The sequence below is a fragment of the Homalodisca vitripennis genome, chromosome 2 (assembly GCF_021130785.1).
Source record: "Homalodisca vitripennis isolate AUS2020 chromosome 2, UT_GWSS_2.1, whole genome shotgun sequence".
NCBI classification, from domain to species: Eukaryota; Metazoa; Arthropoda; class Insecta; order Hemiptera; family Cicadellidae; genus Homalodisca; species Homalodisca vitripennis.
The window spans coordinates 107,297,403-107,313,899 of record NC_060208.1 but is presented as its reverse complement, the minus strand read 5'-3'; the positions used below and the strand labels follow the sequence as shown (position 1 = coordinate 107,313,899).

General features: G+C 34.8%; 1 protein-coding gene across 1 annotated transcript in view; it reads right to left on the bottom strand.

The window, feature by feature from the left end:
- The window catches only part of LOC124354529 (protein canopy 4-like), a 29,590-nt gene extending 22,472 nt beyond the window's left edge, over positions 1 to 7,118 (bottom strand). Inside the window, exon 1 of the mRNA XM_046805056.1 lies at positions 6,881 to 7,118. Coding sequence (XP_046661012.1) covers positions 6,881 to 7,007 — 127 coding nt within the window. The 5' untranslated portion in view covers positions 7,008 to 7,118. The remainder of the gene's footprint in view (positions 1 to 6,880) is intronic.
- Between the last annotated feature and the right edge of the window lie 9,379 nt (positions 7,119 to 16,497).

Sequence of the window (16,497 nt, the reverse complement as noted above, 5' to 3'; positions counted from 1 at the left end):
TCTGGAATATCATCAGACTAAAACTGACAATCTTGTTGGTCCTAACCAACACTGTTTTCATCATCCTCTGAAGGAACCGGAAGTGTTTCTGGCCTATCCTTCAGACTCTCTCCACAATCAGGATCCATGTCCGAATCATCAACACAGTTTAGAGTCGTCGTCACTTAGATGTCAATGGTTAACATCGCAATAACTCATATGATAAAGTTCTTGCACTGAAACATATCTACTTGGACCTAGCTCTTCCATTATTTATTTATAAAGACAAATAAAATAACATAATAAAATATCAATAGTTTAAATAATATAAATTACAGATCACGAATACTAAGAGGTATTACCAAGATGAACATATGGAAAGTGAAACATCTTGTATAGCAGACCTCAAAAGTGTTCTTACTAATCCAAACTCCAGCACATCAGACTTTCATAAATCAGGAAATCACAGACATGGCCCCGTGCGCAACTACTCAAAGATCAATTTCTTGTATTGGGGGGTGGAAGGGGGAAGCCTCATGAGAATAGCGAGTGGATCTGATACACCATTGCAAAAATTTCCCAACTGGTATCTGGTAAAAAAGCGAGGACCTAATAAAAAATCTCTGCATACTATATGGATCCTGTAAATACCCAACGGAAGGTAAATACAAATTAGGTATTTTCCTAATAGTCATTTAAATACCCAAAACATGGGAAGGTTTGAAACACAGGCAATTGATATCTTAAACTGAAAGTAGTATCAATATTTATCTTTCAATGAAAAAAAGTAAAATGTATGTCCCAGATATTTTTGGTTATTTATAACTTTTTGCACTGCATCTTTCTTAGTTTTTCAAATGCTTTCCAATGGTATTTTTTACTAAGCAATATAAAGTGTTGATAGTTTTCGTTTCAGTGGTATTGTATCTGTATATGTATCAAATACTCAAAATATAAAATAAGGAGGAAAAAGTACCTCAGTCCATAGCTCAAATTATTCTTAAGGTAATCCAGTGGAAAACAGAGACATGTAAATAGACAGAAGAAGAATTATCCAAGGACCCTTAGTGGCGATAAAGCAAAAAATATCGAACATTTCAAGTTTATAGCTCAACTCATTCTTGAAGGTATATATTACTCTGAATTACAGGTTTTCCTAATACTCAATTCATCCAGTGGAGGGATACTCATTATCATCAAACTCAATCTTGTTTATACACAAATAAACCATTCCAATTTGGATTTGTTAAAATTTAATATCTATAATTTTCTAACTGTTTGTTGTAATTAAAACCTCATACTTCTCTTGTTTTTGCCATGCTTCTTCTACACTTTTAAAATGTAAATGTAAAATTGACTATAATTATGTATGAATGTATGTAAAACAATTTAAAAAAAGATATAACATTTAAATTATAAATGATACTTGGTAAAATTTTCTGAAGTCCTCTCAAAAATAGATAGTATTAAAAATGCAAAGTCCCAATTATAATTTCTGTAAATTTTAATACTTCATACTGTTGCAACAACTCTGAAAATTGAGTTTCCATACAAATTTCCCAAGTACTTAATAAAATTCAAAATACCGGGGCACTTATGCACATTGGAAATTTACCCTCATTCTTAACACATTGACTGTGGCAGATACCTTACATCGCAGAAGAATCTTTGATAGTAGCCAGTCTCACTCGGGAAAACACTAGTAGTGAAGGTGCTAAATATATGTATTATAGCCTGACAGCTATTGTACAATAGTTTAACAAATTGAATGCTGCAGACACCTTACAGCACAGAATCAGACAGAGTAGCCGATCTCACTTAGTATAGAGCCACAGTGGTATTAATTACCTAACCTGGGTATTTTACATTTCATCTCTGCATAAGATGAAAATTTCTCTGCCTTTGGAGTATTTTATTTTATTTTTTACCAAAGAAATCTATTAGTATACAAATATAACATCAGTGATAATCAATACACAAAGAACATGTATCAAATGTATTAATGAACAATAATCATCATTACACTAGAATAACAGCATCAATAATAAGGCTGCAGCATAATAAGTGGCCACCAACACAAACAAATCATAATTATCGATTATAAATATTGATAAAATAAAAGAATGCAACATCTGACCTATAGTATATAATATTTATAATTAATCATTGCCAGCTATTTTAATTTTGTTATGTACTGAGTGATTAGTGACATTGGCAAGAACAATGGCATTGTATATACCATTATTGTTTTCAAATATATTTTTAAACATTGAACAATGTTTTAAATGGTTACATGAATTTAAAATAACCTGTTAAGAAAAGAGACGAGAACTAGAATTAAAGGTGGAAATTAAATAGTGTTCCTCTGCAAGAAGTCAGAAGAAACACAACATTGCAAAAAGCTGGTTTACGTCACCACAATAGAAGTTCACACCTTTGTTTGAGCAATAGCCAATCGCAAAGTCTTCTGGATCTAGTGCTTGCTGGTACCAAGATGGGCATGCCCCGCAATAGCTATGGAGAATCTATTATTCCATTAATAAGTTAGTATAGATTATACATTAGATTAGACATTATACACGTCAAACTCTCTCCTTCTGGATGCTAGTGAAGGTAGCAGAAACTCTTGATCGAGTGCCGACAGAGGCTGCAAGATAGTATTGAGACTAAAGGCTATGTGGTTTAATCTTCCTACCTTAGACCAGAAATAGTAGTGATTTTAACAAAAAATAATAAAGATATATTCTATGAGAATAACAGTAAAAAAATATTTGGTTCATGAAGTAAACATAAACTTACCTAACCTATCTCATTGAAAATAGATAGCAATCCATATAAAAATATAAAAACTATATAAAAATCCATAAATAAAATAATATATCTACAACCAGTGCAATGTTTGCTCTTATACATGATATAATCTGCACTCTTCATGAGGGAAACTACTCCACAGGCCTATTTTTAATTTGAGCAAGGTGTTCGATTCCGTCAATCACGATCTCCTATTTGAAAAAATGAGTCGTAATAGGATAACAGGCTTTGGTATTAGATTGGTTCAAGTCCTCAGGAAATTTTGTTTTGAGGAATCTAGCCAAATATTGCCCCACTCAGGTACTGATGACGGCGTATTATGGCTTGATTTACCCCCACCTTACCTACGGAGTGGCATTGTGGGGTGCTTGTGCAAACAATCAGTTGATGAGGGTCTTCAGATTGCAAAAGCAAGCGATTCGAATAATCGCACATTTGAAATTCAGAGAGTCATGCAGAGAATCTTTCAAAAGTTTGCAGCTGTTGACCCTGCCGAGTCTCTACATTTTCGAAACAACACAGTATTGTATGTCAAAATGCGTCAAGACAAGTGGCCAAGACATACATTCATATGAGACCAGAGCCAGGGGAAACTACCGAATTGGCCAACACAGAACGGTGATTTATGAACGCCTGCCATCACAAGCAGGAGTTCATTTCATCAACAAGCTGCCACACCGAATAAAAAATGCCCCAACGCCCAAGGCGTTCAAAATTCGTCTAAAACGCTTTTTAGCGACACAGGCATTTTATAATGTCGACGAGTATTTGGCAAAAAACTGGGAGACCAGCCAATAGGTATGTCGCCCCGTCGCTGGTGGTGGGATGATTGGCGAATAAAAGGAAATGAATGAAGGTGAAATTGTATGTTTGATTGAGGATTTTGATGTAGAACGGATGGAAAAATTTTAGTTACAATAACGTTATTTGACGCATGCTATACATGTTAACCATGTCTTGGCAATAAAGAAATTTGATTTGATTTGATTTGAAGTCGTATTTGAAGGGAAGGAGGCAATGTGTGGGGGGGAGGGGTGTTGGCAGTTGATGAGTGTGGATGTCTGTGGCAGTATAATTCACGCGAACTTCCTACGTCGAGTGGTGTGTGCCAGGGCTCCATACTCAGTTCTACTCTTTTCCTGATCTTTATCAACGATCTTCTTGCAGGTACTGAGTTGGCCAAGGTACATCTCTTTTGCTGTCCATCCCCACTGTGGAAACTCTTGAACAATTGACTTTCGTTGAAGCCAACGGTTTAGTACAATAGTTTGACAGTAATCTGCTCACAATTAATTCACTCAAAACCCAGTTTCTAAACTTTCACATTTCAGAAAAATCCGCTCCTGACTTTTGTTTTTATCTAGATGAAATTCCTATCCACCCGATTAACAACACATTTCTTGGACTAACCTTGGACGACAAGCTAAAATTTCACAATCACATTCAAAATGTATCCTACAAAGTGAGCTCAGGAATATTTGCCATTCACACCTAAGCAAAATCATCTAACTCTGATGTCTTCTTTCTGCCTATTACAGACTCATTTACCCACATCTTGTCTATGCTCTGCCCATATGGGGATGTGGGAACAAGAGGACAATTTTTCTGTTCCACCTACAAAAGAGAGTAATCAGACTAATTTTTTAAATTAACAGGTGTCCATCTTGTAAACTGATTATTAAGTCTTCCAATATTTTTACTTTTCTAACTCAATATAGTGGACATTTCAAAATTCCTTGTAACCATCAGTATAATCTAAGAATTTCTAACAACCTTTAAGTCCCTGCGCATCACACAGCTTTCTTCAAAAAAAAAAAATCTCTGATACGATGCAATTAATCTGTTTAACAAACTCCCTATATAACTCAACAGAGTCAAACCGTCTAAAATTTAGAAAAAGGCTCAAGTTATTTCTCCTTGAAAAAGGTTTTTACAGTGTCCGGAAATTCCAGACTGACAGCTAATTGGGCAACCTGGTAATTTTATAATATATTAAGAGTTAAAGTGGTTTTAGTTATTTTATTGATGATTGTAATCTGTTGTAAGAAGTTATCTGATATGACCAATGCATGTAATTGTGTTACTTTGGTTGAATAGACAAGTTATTAGTTCTACCCGAGGTCCTATCCCCATATCCAGGATTTACCACTCTTTTTGAGAGTTAACCATCCTACCCAAGAGGGATTTTCTTCCCATTAGTAAGAAATGACTTTTTTTGCTGTTCAGTCTTTTCTTCACTTAAATTACTAATTAACCCTGCGGAAATTATAAGATTAAAGGCCGACCTGGCAAATCACGAATTTGACGTTATCAATGTATTCTGCTCATTCTCCTGGACAAAAAATATATATGGTTTTAGGTGGTGCAAATGACAAACATGATTTTAGAGGGTATATACATAAATAATTAAGTTCTTAATGTTTTAATGTTCTGTTTGTGTGCTGTGTCTGGATATCTGCAAATATTATTTGTGGCTGGGACTTATAGCGTATCTGTTATCTGAGCGCTCTGGGGCAGAAGTGAGAGATATTGTGTACTGTAGGTTGGATCGAGTGAGTGCGTGACAATCATGGATCAACCATCCACTAGTTCGACCAATCGTAGTGAACTGGCGTGTCGTAAATATTATCTGCGGCTGGGACTGACAGCATATCTGTTATCTGAACGCTCCGGGGCAGAAGTCAGTGCTTCACTAGATATTGTGTACTGTAGTTTGGATTGAGTGAGTGCGTGACGATCATGGATCAACCATCCACTAGTTCGACCAGTCGTAGTGAATTTGGTGTGCCGAAGTGTATTGTCGGGTATGTTATGAGTTTACGTTTTGACCGAAACGAGATTATTTAGCTCCTGCACATTCTGTAGAACACACTAATGGTAAATGTTCTCTATTAATGTCGATTTCTATATTTATATTAGGATTTTCATGATTTATTAAGTTTTTTACACTGTTCCGTACACAATTGCCTTTGCATTACAATTTAATTTTTATTTCTGATCAGCCCTCTAGAATTTGATATTTTACTGATAGGTACTATCTCAAGGGATGTTTATCTTTCGGTGACATCAGCGTGGGGAGTACCGGAGGTGCTGCCGAAGCCCGCGCTGATGGCCGGAGGCACTCGTCTCTACTCGATAACAACTAATTAATTTGTAGCTCAAAATTAAGAAAAACATTGTTCATTTGGATCAAAATTCTGCTCATTTCAGTATTATTTTTAAATTTACGTTTGCAAAGATGGCACCGCATCCGATGATGTCATCACAAGGTTGATGCCTGACGTGGATGTACAACATCGAAATATTGCTCCGCGCTTGAACAGTTGTTCCATTTTTTATGTTCTAGAACTTTGTTATTTCTCATTTCCACCCCGTCAAACCTTATATTGTTTTGGGGTAGGGTACGATAAGCGGACACGGTTTTTTATATCGAAGAATGTAACCATCGAAACCTAATATTCGAATCTCAAATCCTAGACTATCAATCGAAATAAAAGTATCTATAGTCCTCAATAACAATCATATGTTTTAAATTTAAATATGAATTTAATATTTACAGTGATGAAACAAATTATTATAACCAAAATTAGGAAAACTGAAGACGACCATATTTGCTCCTCTCACAGTTACAGTTAGTTGTTACTGTGCCAATTTTAATAATGAAATGTTACTTATGTAAAATTGAAATATTACATTACATCTATTATTTGAAAGTGTTTTCAGCTGTTGATATAGTTTATTATTTTTTAAGTTAATTGTTCAAAATAATTAATTAGTATCGATTGATTATATCGGTGGTTATGATCAAGTAATATCGTTTGCTAATTTCGATATAAAAGACCGGGTGGGTCCACTTATCGTACCCTACCCTTGTTTTGTTCTGTAGGACAATTCTCATAAATTAATAACGCGAAACTCGTATTTTGCCGCTCCGGCCGTGACAATTTTAACAACACTGTTATCTAAGTCACTTGGGCTCATAGGCACCTTCCATTTAAAGTCAATAAAATAAGTGAAGTTGGTCTTGAAAACTAATAACGCACTTATTTTTGTAACCATACTTTATAACAATATTTATTCATTCTCTTACCTTCACATTTATTGGCATATTTTACACCTTCGTTTTCTTCCGGTCCTCCTGAACCTAACCTCACTAAAGTAGTTAAAATTATTAACAAAAATCTAAACAGGTTCAATAATGAGTTGTATTTTTTCATTTCTTGAAAGTAACTTAAAATATACTAACGAAAGACAGTTTAAGTCACTGACTGAACATTGATTGACAGAGTTAGTTGTTACTTGTTTTCATTCCATTAAATTTTTTTTCTCTCTCTTTTGCCTGAAGGCTGGCCTTGGGAACATTCCGTGAAACCTCGATGGCCAGGTTTAAAATAACATCAATCGATTCTTGTTGTTGCCTTCAAAACAATGATATTATTTCTGGGTTTGACTTAATACATTGATACATACAGTGACACATGTTTCTAAATTTAGTTAGTTAAATCACCATTCCATTGTAACGAATCCACAATATATTACAAGTTCCTCTATGGTAGAATCTTAAACGTTCCATCTCCATCTATTTGTGTTTTGTTTTCCCAGCAAAACATATGATAAAGGTTAGTCATAACATTTAACAACCAAATTGTGTGTTATAACCCAATAATACCCGTTAATAAATAGAATAGGATATGCTAAGGATCCCTAATATAGAAGGATATTGTGAAGCGGATAAATTAATGCGATCTTCTCTGTCTGGGGACTTTTAGGCATAGACTATCCCAAAAAGGTGAACAGCGGGTGGAAGAACTCAGGGCAAGATAACATTTGTTAACTAAGTGTTCTGTCACTCTGTGTGCTTAGTTTTACATTGTTCCTTGACTAATGTATAAAATCTTATTGATTTCCCTTAGTATTTCCAATTCTGTTTATTTCAACAGATTAACTAGTATTTTTCTTGGGTTTTGCAGGTCTATTGAACCTGGTGGTTTTATTATCTTGAAAGAGTATTATCTTACATAACTGCACTTTGGACATTTTAATAAAACATGCTCTGTTGTTTCAACCTTTTCCATTGTGCAATTCCAACAAAGTGGATGGTAAAACATCTTTTTATGTTATACAAACAAGAATTTACGTTGGCATAGCCTTAGTCTGCAAATATTGATAATTTCCTTTCTCCTGAGATTACATGTTTTAAACCACGGGTATCCAGTAAAGTGGTTTTATATATGTTTAAACCATCCAGCCTTAGGTATTTAATGCAAAGATCTGTAAATTGTTTTCCACACATTTTTCTGATAAGCTTTGTAGTCATAATTTGGCTGGTAATTGAGTAAAACTTCCATTAAATGATGCTTTGTTTTTTAACTTGACCATAGTCACATTATTTTAATCCCACATGACCCGAAATCCGTCAGGAAATTATGCTGTTATCTGTTTGCACCCAAAGTTTATAAACCATCGAGACAATGCTATCTTATTTTAATCCCTTGCTGCAGTTGTCTAGAGCCTGAATGGTTGCCTGAGAATCAAAGCATGTCAGTACATCGATCTTGTTTAATGTAAGCACATACCCAATTGCAAAGTAAATTTGCATACACTTCAGCCGAGTAATTTGACATGTTTTTATTGAGCATAAATTTATTTTGTACATTTAGTGATAGCATGTAGAAGGCTGCTCCAGTACTTTCTTCATATTTGGAACCATCAGAGTACATCAGGTATTGTATTTGTAGTTTGTTTCCTATTTATGAGTTGCTGAATTAAAATATTACTAAAATATATTTTACGTAACGTCTCTTATGTGAGTGTTCTATTGAAAACTATATTAGGACTGATCATTAAAATTTGTAGATTTAAATTCCAATGGTTTGGAATATTTTGTTTTGTGTCATGTAATGAGGGTTGAAATCAGCAATTTGTTATAATCTTGTATCTAAAATGAGATTTTCTTTTTCTGAAAAAGGTTAAGATATGTTATTGTATGGAATACTGGACGTTCTTGGCTATTTGTTAATCTATGCATTACTCTTCGACAATAATATTTCTTCTTATATTTAATGGCAAAATGGAGGTTTCTGTACATAAAGCTGTAATGCAAGTTAATTTAAATATTCGAAGCCAATCTCATAGCTTGGTTTTGTATAACATCTAATTTATTTAATACAGTCTGTGAGACGTGACCGAACAAAAACTACAAGAATCTAGCTTTGCGAGCCGTTGTATGTTTTGATTGTCAAGTCAGGATGCGGTCCTTGTCTGCCACAGGATAACATTTTAAGTAAGCTTATTTTCTTTTAACACTGATTTTTCCAATTTAAAACACGTTCTTTAAAGGTTGGTTTACTATCACATGTTACTTTACAGTTTAATACTGTTTAATTTCTTGGCTAGAAATATAAAAACGTAAATTATTTCTGTTACATGTTTTTTTTATAAAATAGTAAAATGTGTTTTGATAGAATTCAATTCTGGATGTATTTATCTAACCTTTAACTTTATCATTTAGGGCATACTGCATGTGATTATGGGTACTACCATAATTTTTGTAACTAGTTTGCGTTTAGTCATCAGCAAAATGTACTGAGTTAACTTCTTCTGATAGGTAAGTTTTTATATTTGATATGTAAATGGAGCACAGAGAGGACTAGTAACACTTTCTTTCGGTAAGCCCATTACATGTATGCCTTATAATAGTACTATTAAGACAGACAAAAAGTCTATTAAGTCTATTATTTTGTTAGATGCAGACTTATATCAGTAAGCCATTTACTGAATCTTGAATCATGAAGTTTGGTTGGAATATCAGCGATAAACAGTTTTCTCATCAATGTAAGTATGGGTACATTATCATAAGGACTTGTTATGTCAAGTGCAGTAATATTAATATTTTCTCTATGGGTATTGCAACATAAATATCTGTTTTCATGGTAAGTAAGTAATCTTGGGAGCTACGTTATTTTCCTAAACCCAAAATTGAGTGTCAGGAATCATTTTTATTTTATTTACAAGCCACTAGAGTCTTATCTTTCCAATTTTGTTTTTATTTTCATGAGACATGATATGGGGCCATAAGTTTTTTGTCATCTTTATTTTTATCGGGTTTCAATATAGCGATATTTTAAGTTCTTTCCACTGTGCAGATATTTCTTTTTCGTTATTCCATATCTTGTAATAGATGTTAAGTAGTATATCCAGAGCATTCTTCGGGAGATGACTAATTATACTGCAGGTAACACCATCTAGTCCTAGAGCTGTATCTTTCTTCTTTGATTGGATGGCATTCAAAAGTTTCATATTATAATCGCTATCTAAATTATGATTGTCGTTGATTAAAGGACAATTTATTTCATGGTTTTGTGCTACATAAATCTCTACGGTAAATAAAACTTATTTTTAAATTCATGTTTACGAGTGCTTTTATCATTGTTAAGGGTTTATATTATTTTCCACGCATGAGTTGTAGATTTTTTATTACTGATCTAGTTACATAAATGTATCATCCTTATTTTTTGGCGTGTTCAATAACTTTTTTGGCTTAAATTGAGCAATTTGGTAATTTATGTAGTTAACAACAATCGTATTTATTTCAAGCCTTTTTAATGATAATGTTCTATAAGCTACAGCTTGAAAATATTTTTGAGTCCCCCAAGTTTTGGGTGTAAACCTCAACGTCTTAATATCAGTTGACAACGTTATATTGGGAATGAATTATTTAAAAAGCCCGTTCATACAATATCATACAGCTCAGAAACTTGTATACACGACGTGTTTAAAATGCCATTTATCCTGGTTTTTACATTGGTAGTGTAGTATTCCCAGTTTGATTTTTTTAATTTCTAGATGTGGGCATATTTGGTTTAAGAATAATATATGAGTAAATCTGGTTAATTTGGAAAGACATTATGAGTGGATAATGGTTGCTGCCTATTGGACCTTGCAGAATGTCACAGTTTTGACTTGATGAATACAATTATGTGTAGCAAATTTAAGGTCAATGGTAGACTGGTAAGATGGAATTGGCGGGTTATTTGAATGGGCTAAAATGAATAAAAAGTTGTTATAATGTTTGTATACATCATTACCTCTACTACTGACTTTATTGCATTGTTAATATCTATAATTTATTTCTTAGGATTTTTAAAATTCTACTTAATTTTTCATTGATATTGTATACCATTGTTTCTAGGTATATTAGTTTTAATTTGACAGATACTAAATCTAACTTTTGGAAATGTCTAAATTGCACTGTTTAGAGCCTTTCTGTACCATAGTGTGTAGTATTTTTTTTTTTTATTTTACCCCTTGGGGTTTAGGATTGTTTGCCACTATTAGCAATAGGTTTAACATTTTTAATCCTATCCTCAGAGTTAAGGTAAGATGCCAATATAAGTCATATACTTTTGTTGGTAAATGTATTACTATGAATTGTTCGCGGAATTCTTCAATTTTTGAATTAACTAAACTTCCTAGTCTTAGTTTCGCTTCCTAGCTTAAATTACTTTTTATTGATTCTCTAGTGTTGTATATTCGGATATCTTGATGTACATGCGTATCTGTAGGGGTTTCACATTGAATTTTGTTATTAACCAAAACAATGGCTTTGGTTGTTTGGGCTGTGGGGCCAGTTAACCTATATTCTAGTTACATTATGCGGACCATAGTGGGGTAAACCATCAAAGTTTTCGTGGGACATTCGACTTTGCAATGGTGAACATTTATTTTCAGCATCAACTTGGCTACTTTGCCTGGCAAAGGTTTGAGCTGGAGTAGAAAGAGAAGGAAATCCAGGCTACCTACTATCATAAGGAGTGAACAATGTAGCTTCAGCGTATATTTTCAGCATATCATAGCTGAGAAGGGGATTATTGTAAGTTATATGGAACAACTTGCTAGTAGTGTGATAGTCTTTTTTACATAAACTCATTATATCTTTAATATATTTCTGCCTTATATACTTGGAACATTGTTTTGATTTGTTACAGTATGGACCCTCACAGTAGCTACACCTCTTGGGAACTTGACAATCACCCGAATGGAAGACTTCACTGCAATCTTTACAGATTCGAAACTTGTTATGTATTCGAAACTTGTTATACTTGTAATGTATTGAATTACAATAATAAATTATAATAATAATTATTATAACATATTATAAATTGTTACTGGCAAGTTTAAAGCCACAGCCAAAGACCAACTGTATGATCTATGATGCTGTGACGTTCATATGGGGTGATTAGTTTGAATAAATGCCATTGGCTGTTCTCATCACGCCACCAGATCATACCACCTACCACTTCCAGTGTCCTGCCCTTGCCTCTCTCTCTGTTACCCTCCAACCTTAACCGAGCACAGTCGATGATGTAAACTAATTCAGTCTTTTATTCCGATTCCCCGTAACCCCGTACACAACAATTGGCGACGAGGTATTAATGCGATCCCGCGAGTGCAATGCAACCTGTTCGATTGTGCGTAAATAATTTCTCTCCGAAAATTATAGTGGAGGAAGTGTGTCTGTAGTTTGGCGTCACGTGGACTCAAAATCGGTACATTTTTGATGTTGGAAGACAAGGTCGTAAATTAGAACATTTCGTCTTTATTTAGTGAAACAGTAAAAATGGCGGGAATTATTGGCGGAATCGGTGACTTCGACAACAGTGCAGAAACTTGGAATTCGTATGTTGAACGATTTGAATTATTCGTTGACTGTAACAGTATTAGTGACGACAAAAGGTTAGTACGTTACTAACAGTCGTGGGTGTGAAAACGTACAGTTTTGTTACGAGATTTATGTACGCCGGAAAAACCTTCAGTAAAAAAGTTTGATGAATTAGTGAAGTTAATTCAGGACCATTTGTACCCGAAGCCATCATTCATAGCTGAAAGGTACAAATTCAGCAAAAGGAATCAACAGGAAGGAGAATCAGTCGCAGAGTACATCGCCAGCCCTCAAGAAGTTGTCTGCATACTGCGAGTTTGGCGCATCCCTCAACGACTATCTCAGAGACAGACTGGTGAGCGGCATCAGGAGTGAGTCGACCAAGCAGAGGCTGTTGGGAGAGACCACCCTAACCTTCGACCAGGCTGTGAAAATCGTCTGCTCAGTGGAAGCGCGGAGAAGAATGCGGCGGCATTGACAGTGAACGGCGGCAGCCGGGTCCAGCGGATGGCAGCGCATCACCACCCACATGTGAGAGTCGGGCGGCAGCGGTGGCAGCGCGAGCTACAACGCAAGGCACGAAGTCAAGGTGCAGTGTACGTGCTGTGGGCAGTGAGTGGTCACTATAGGAAGCAGTGCAAATTGTTTGGTGTTGTGTGTCACAATGTGGTAAAAGAAATCACATATCTAAGGTATGTCGATCTACTGAAATTAGTAAGTTACCAGACAATCAGCTTTCGAAAGTTAAGAAAGGTATATCTTATCAGTCTAATTTTCAAAACAAGAAAAACAAAGATTATAAGATACATAATTTTGTAAATGATAGTTCAGAACTGTCAGATTCAAATAATTCTAAGAATTATGTTCAGAGTGATGAAAATCTTGAGAGTTATGTCGAGGACATACAGAATTTTATTTAAAGTAAATGAAACTCACCGTAAAAGAATTAGAGTTGACCCAATTAAGATTAAAGTCCTAGTGCAAGGTCGAGAAACCATATTTGAAGTTGATACTGGAGCTAGTGTCACAGTGTGTAGTGAGGATTTTTATGAAAATAATTTTAGTTCTTGTAAATTGTTTAGAAAACGACCTAACCTTGAGTTCGTTACACTAATGAACCTATTATACCTGTGGGCAAAGTTTAATGTTGATGTTTGCTATGATAAAAATACATAAATGCTTAGATTTGTATGTGATTAGAGGAGGTTCACATCCTTTAATGGGTCGTGATTGGCTTAAAGTACTGGGAGTTGACATTTCGTTTAAAATAACTTGTGTGTTATAAACAGACCTATAGATAACAAGGCTAATTTCGAGACAATGACGTCCGAGCTAACTAATCAATTTCCAGAAGTGTTCACTGAGAAACTAGGTCAGTATACAGGCGAACCAGTAAAACTAAATCTAAAAGAAAATGCTAGACCTAGGTATTTTAAGCCAAGACCGATACCATTCTCATTGAAAAGTAAGGTAAGAAAAAGAACTACAAACGCTTAGTTGACGAACAAGAGTTAATTCCAGTAAGCAGCTCGGAATGGGGAACGCCCATTGTACCAGTATTAAAAAAGAACGGTGAAATTAGGCTATGTGGAGACTTTAAAGTTACTCTAAATCAGTATCTAGAAGTAGACAAGTACCCTATACCTAGAATAGAAGATTTATTTGCAAATTTACAGCATGGAGAACGTTTCTCTAAAATAGATCTTAGTCAATAGCCTATATGCAATTAAAGTTAGATAGTGAGTCACAAAAATTATGTACAATTAGCACGCATAAGGGTCTTTTTCTCATATTGTAGAATGCCTTATGGAATCTCATCAGCCCCAGGCATATTTCAAAGAGTTATTGAACAATCTTTGCATAATTTAGAAGGCATATCAGTGTTCATGGATGATATTCTTATCACCGCACCTAATAACGAAACTCATGTAAGTAGGTTGCAAGAGGTTTGTAAACGCGCCTGAGTGAAAAAGGATTTACCGTAAAGAAAGATAAATGTACATTCTTTGTAGACAAAAATCGAGTATCTTGGTTTTAGTATCGATAAAGATGGACTGCATACCTCTGAATCTAAAATTAAAGCTATAAATCAAGCACCTGTACCTAAATCTGTCACTCAAGTCAAAGCTTTTATTGGCTTGGTAAATTATTATGGAAAGTTTATCAATAATTTGGTCAACAATCTTGAGTCCGTTGTACAACTTGTTAAAAAAGGACGTGCCATTTGATTTTGATGAAAAATGTCTCAAATCATTTAGCCATGTCAAGGATGTTTTGACTAAAGCACCAGTTTTGGTTGGCGCATTATGATTCAAAGTTGCCTGTAAAACTAGCAGTAGACGCAAGCTCGACAGGGCTGGGCTGCGTACTTAGTATCATAACCCCTGAAGGCGTTGAGAAACCTATTGCATACCACTCCTCGTACTTTATCACCAGCAGAATGTCAATATTCACAAATAGATAAGGAAGCTTTAGCAGTAGTATATGGAGTAAGGAAATTTCATCAATATTTGTATGGCCGAAAATTCACATTGGTGTACTGATCACAAACCTTTAATTAGCATATTTGGACCGAAAAAGGGTTTACCTGTTTTCGCAGCAAGCCGATTACAAAGATACGCATTATTTTTAAGTGGATACAATTTTGATGTACAGTATGGTAAGGTCAGAAAAGCATGGTAACGCAGACGCATTATCACGCTTACCATTAAGCACTAAACACGTTGTAAATAATAACAATGAACCAAGGTGGAAAGGTACCTATTTACACTGTAATCGCTGAAAGTTCAGTACCTTTAAACTTTTGAAGATGTAAAAGCTGAAACCCCAAAATGATCCTATTATAAAACAAATACATAACTATGTGATGTACGGATGGCCAAATTTTTTGTCAGGAAGAGAATAGGGAATTGTTACCTTATTTTCCAAAGGAAGGACGAGCTAACAGTTGAGCATGGCATTGTTATGTGGGGATATAGAATTGTTGTTCCTAACAAGTTGCGTAGCTACATATTAAATGAGTTTACACGCGAGTCACTTGGGAATTGTAAAAATGAAGTCAGTAGCAAGATCCTATATTTGGTGGCCAAATATAGATGAAAACATTGAAAGCCTAGCGAAACAATTGCTCTTCCTGTCTTATGGAACGTTCTAGTCCTAGTAAGAGTAATCTACATGTTTGGCACTATCCATCTATGCCATGGAAAGATTGCATATTGATTACTTGGGTCCTTTCAAAGATAAGACCTACTTGGTAGTAATTGATGCTTACACTAAGTGGTTGGAAGTATTTGAAGTAGGCTCTACTTCAGCTAAGCTAGCTATAGAAAAGTTAAGAGAAACTATTTTCTAGATTTGGATTACCTGTCACTATCCATAGTGATAATGGACCACCATTTACCTCATTTGAATTTAAAAATTTCATGCAACTTAATGGTATAAGACATACATTTTCACCACCAGCTTATCATCCTCAGTCTAATGGTCAGGCTGAGAACTCAGTTAAGTATGCTAAACGTAAAATAAGATTGGCTTTTCAAGAAAATATTGATACTAAAGTAGCCTTGAATAGGATGTTATTTGATTACAGAAACTCCGTTCATAGCAACACTACTAACGAGACACCTGCCAAATTAATGTTCAATAGAACCACTAAGATGCAGGCTAGATTTACTCAGACCTAATATAGCCAGAACTGTGCAATTAAAACAGGACAAACAAAAAGAATATTTTGGCGGTAGAAAAACGAGAATTCTATTCCTAATCAATCTGTATTAGTGAAGATTATCGCTCTAAAGACAAATGGATAGAGGGCATTGTAATAAAAACAGTTAAATAATGTAATGTATTCTGTTATGACAAAAAACTGGTTTAATTTGGAGTAGACATATTGATCAGCTGATAGGACTACACAGTAGTATTGTTGACAGTGACAGTCAAATTCCACCATCTCAGGACCGTACAGTTGCGGAGCGTGAGACAGGCGCTCAGTGTCCGCCAACTCCAAGCCCAGTCAGAATTAGTAACACTGACCTCACTAGATCAAG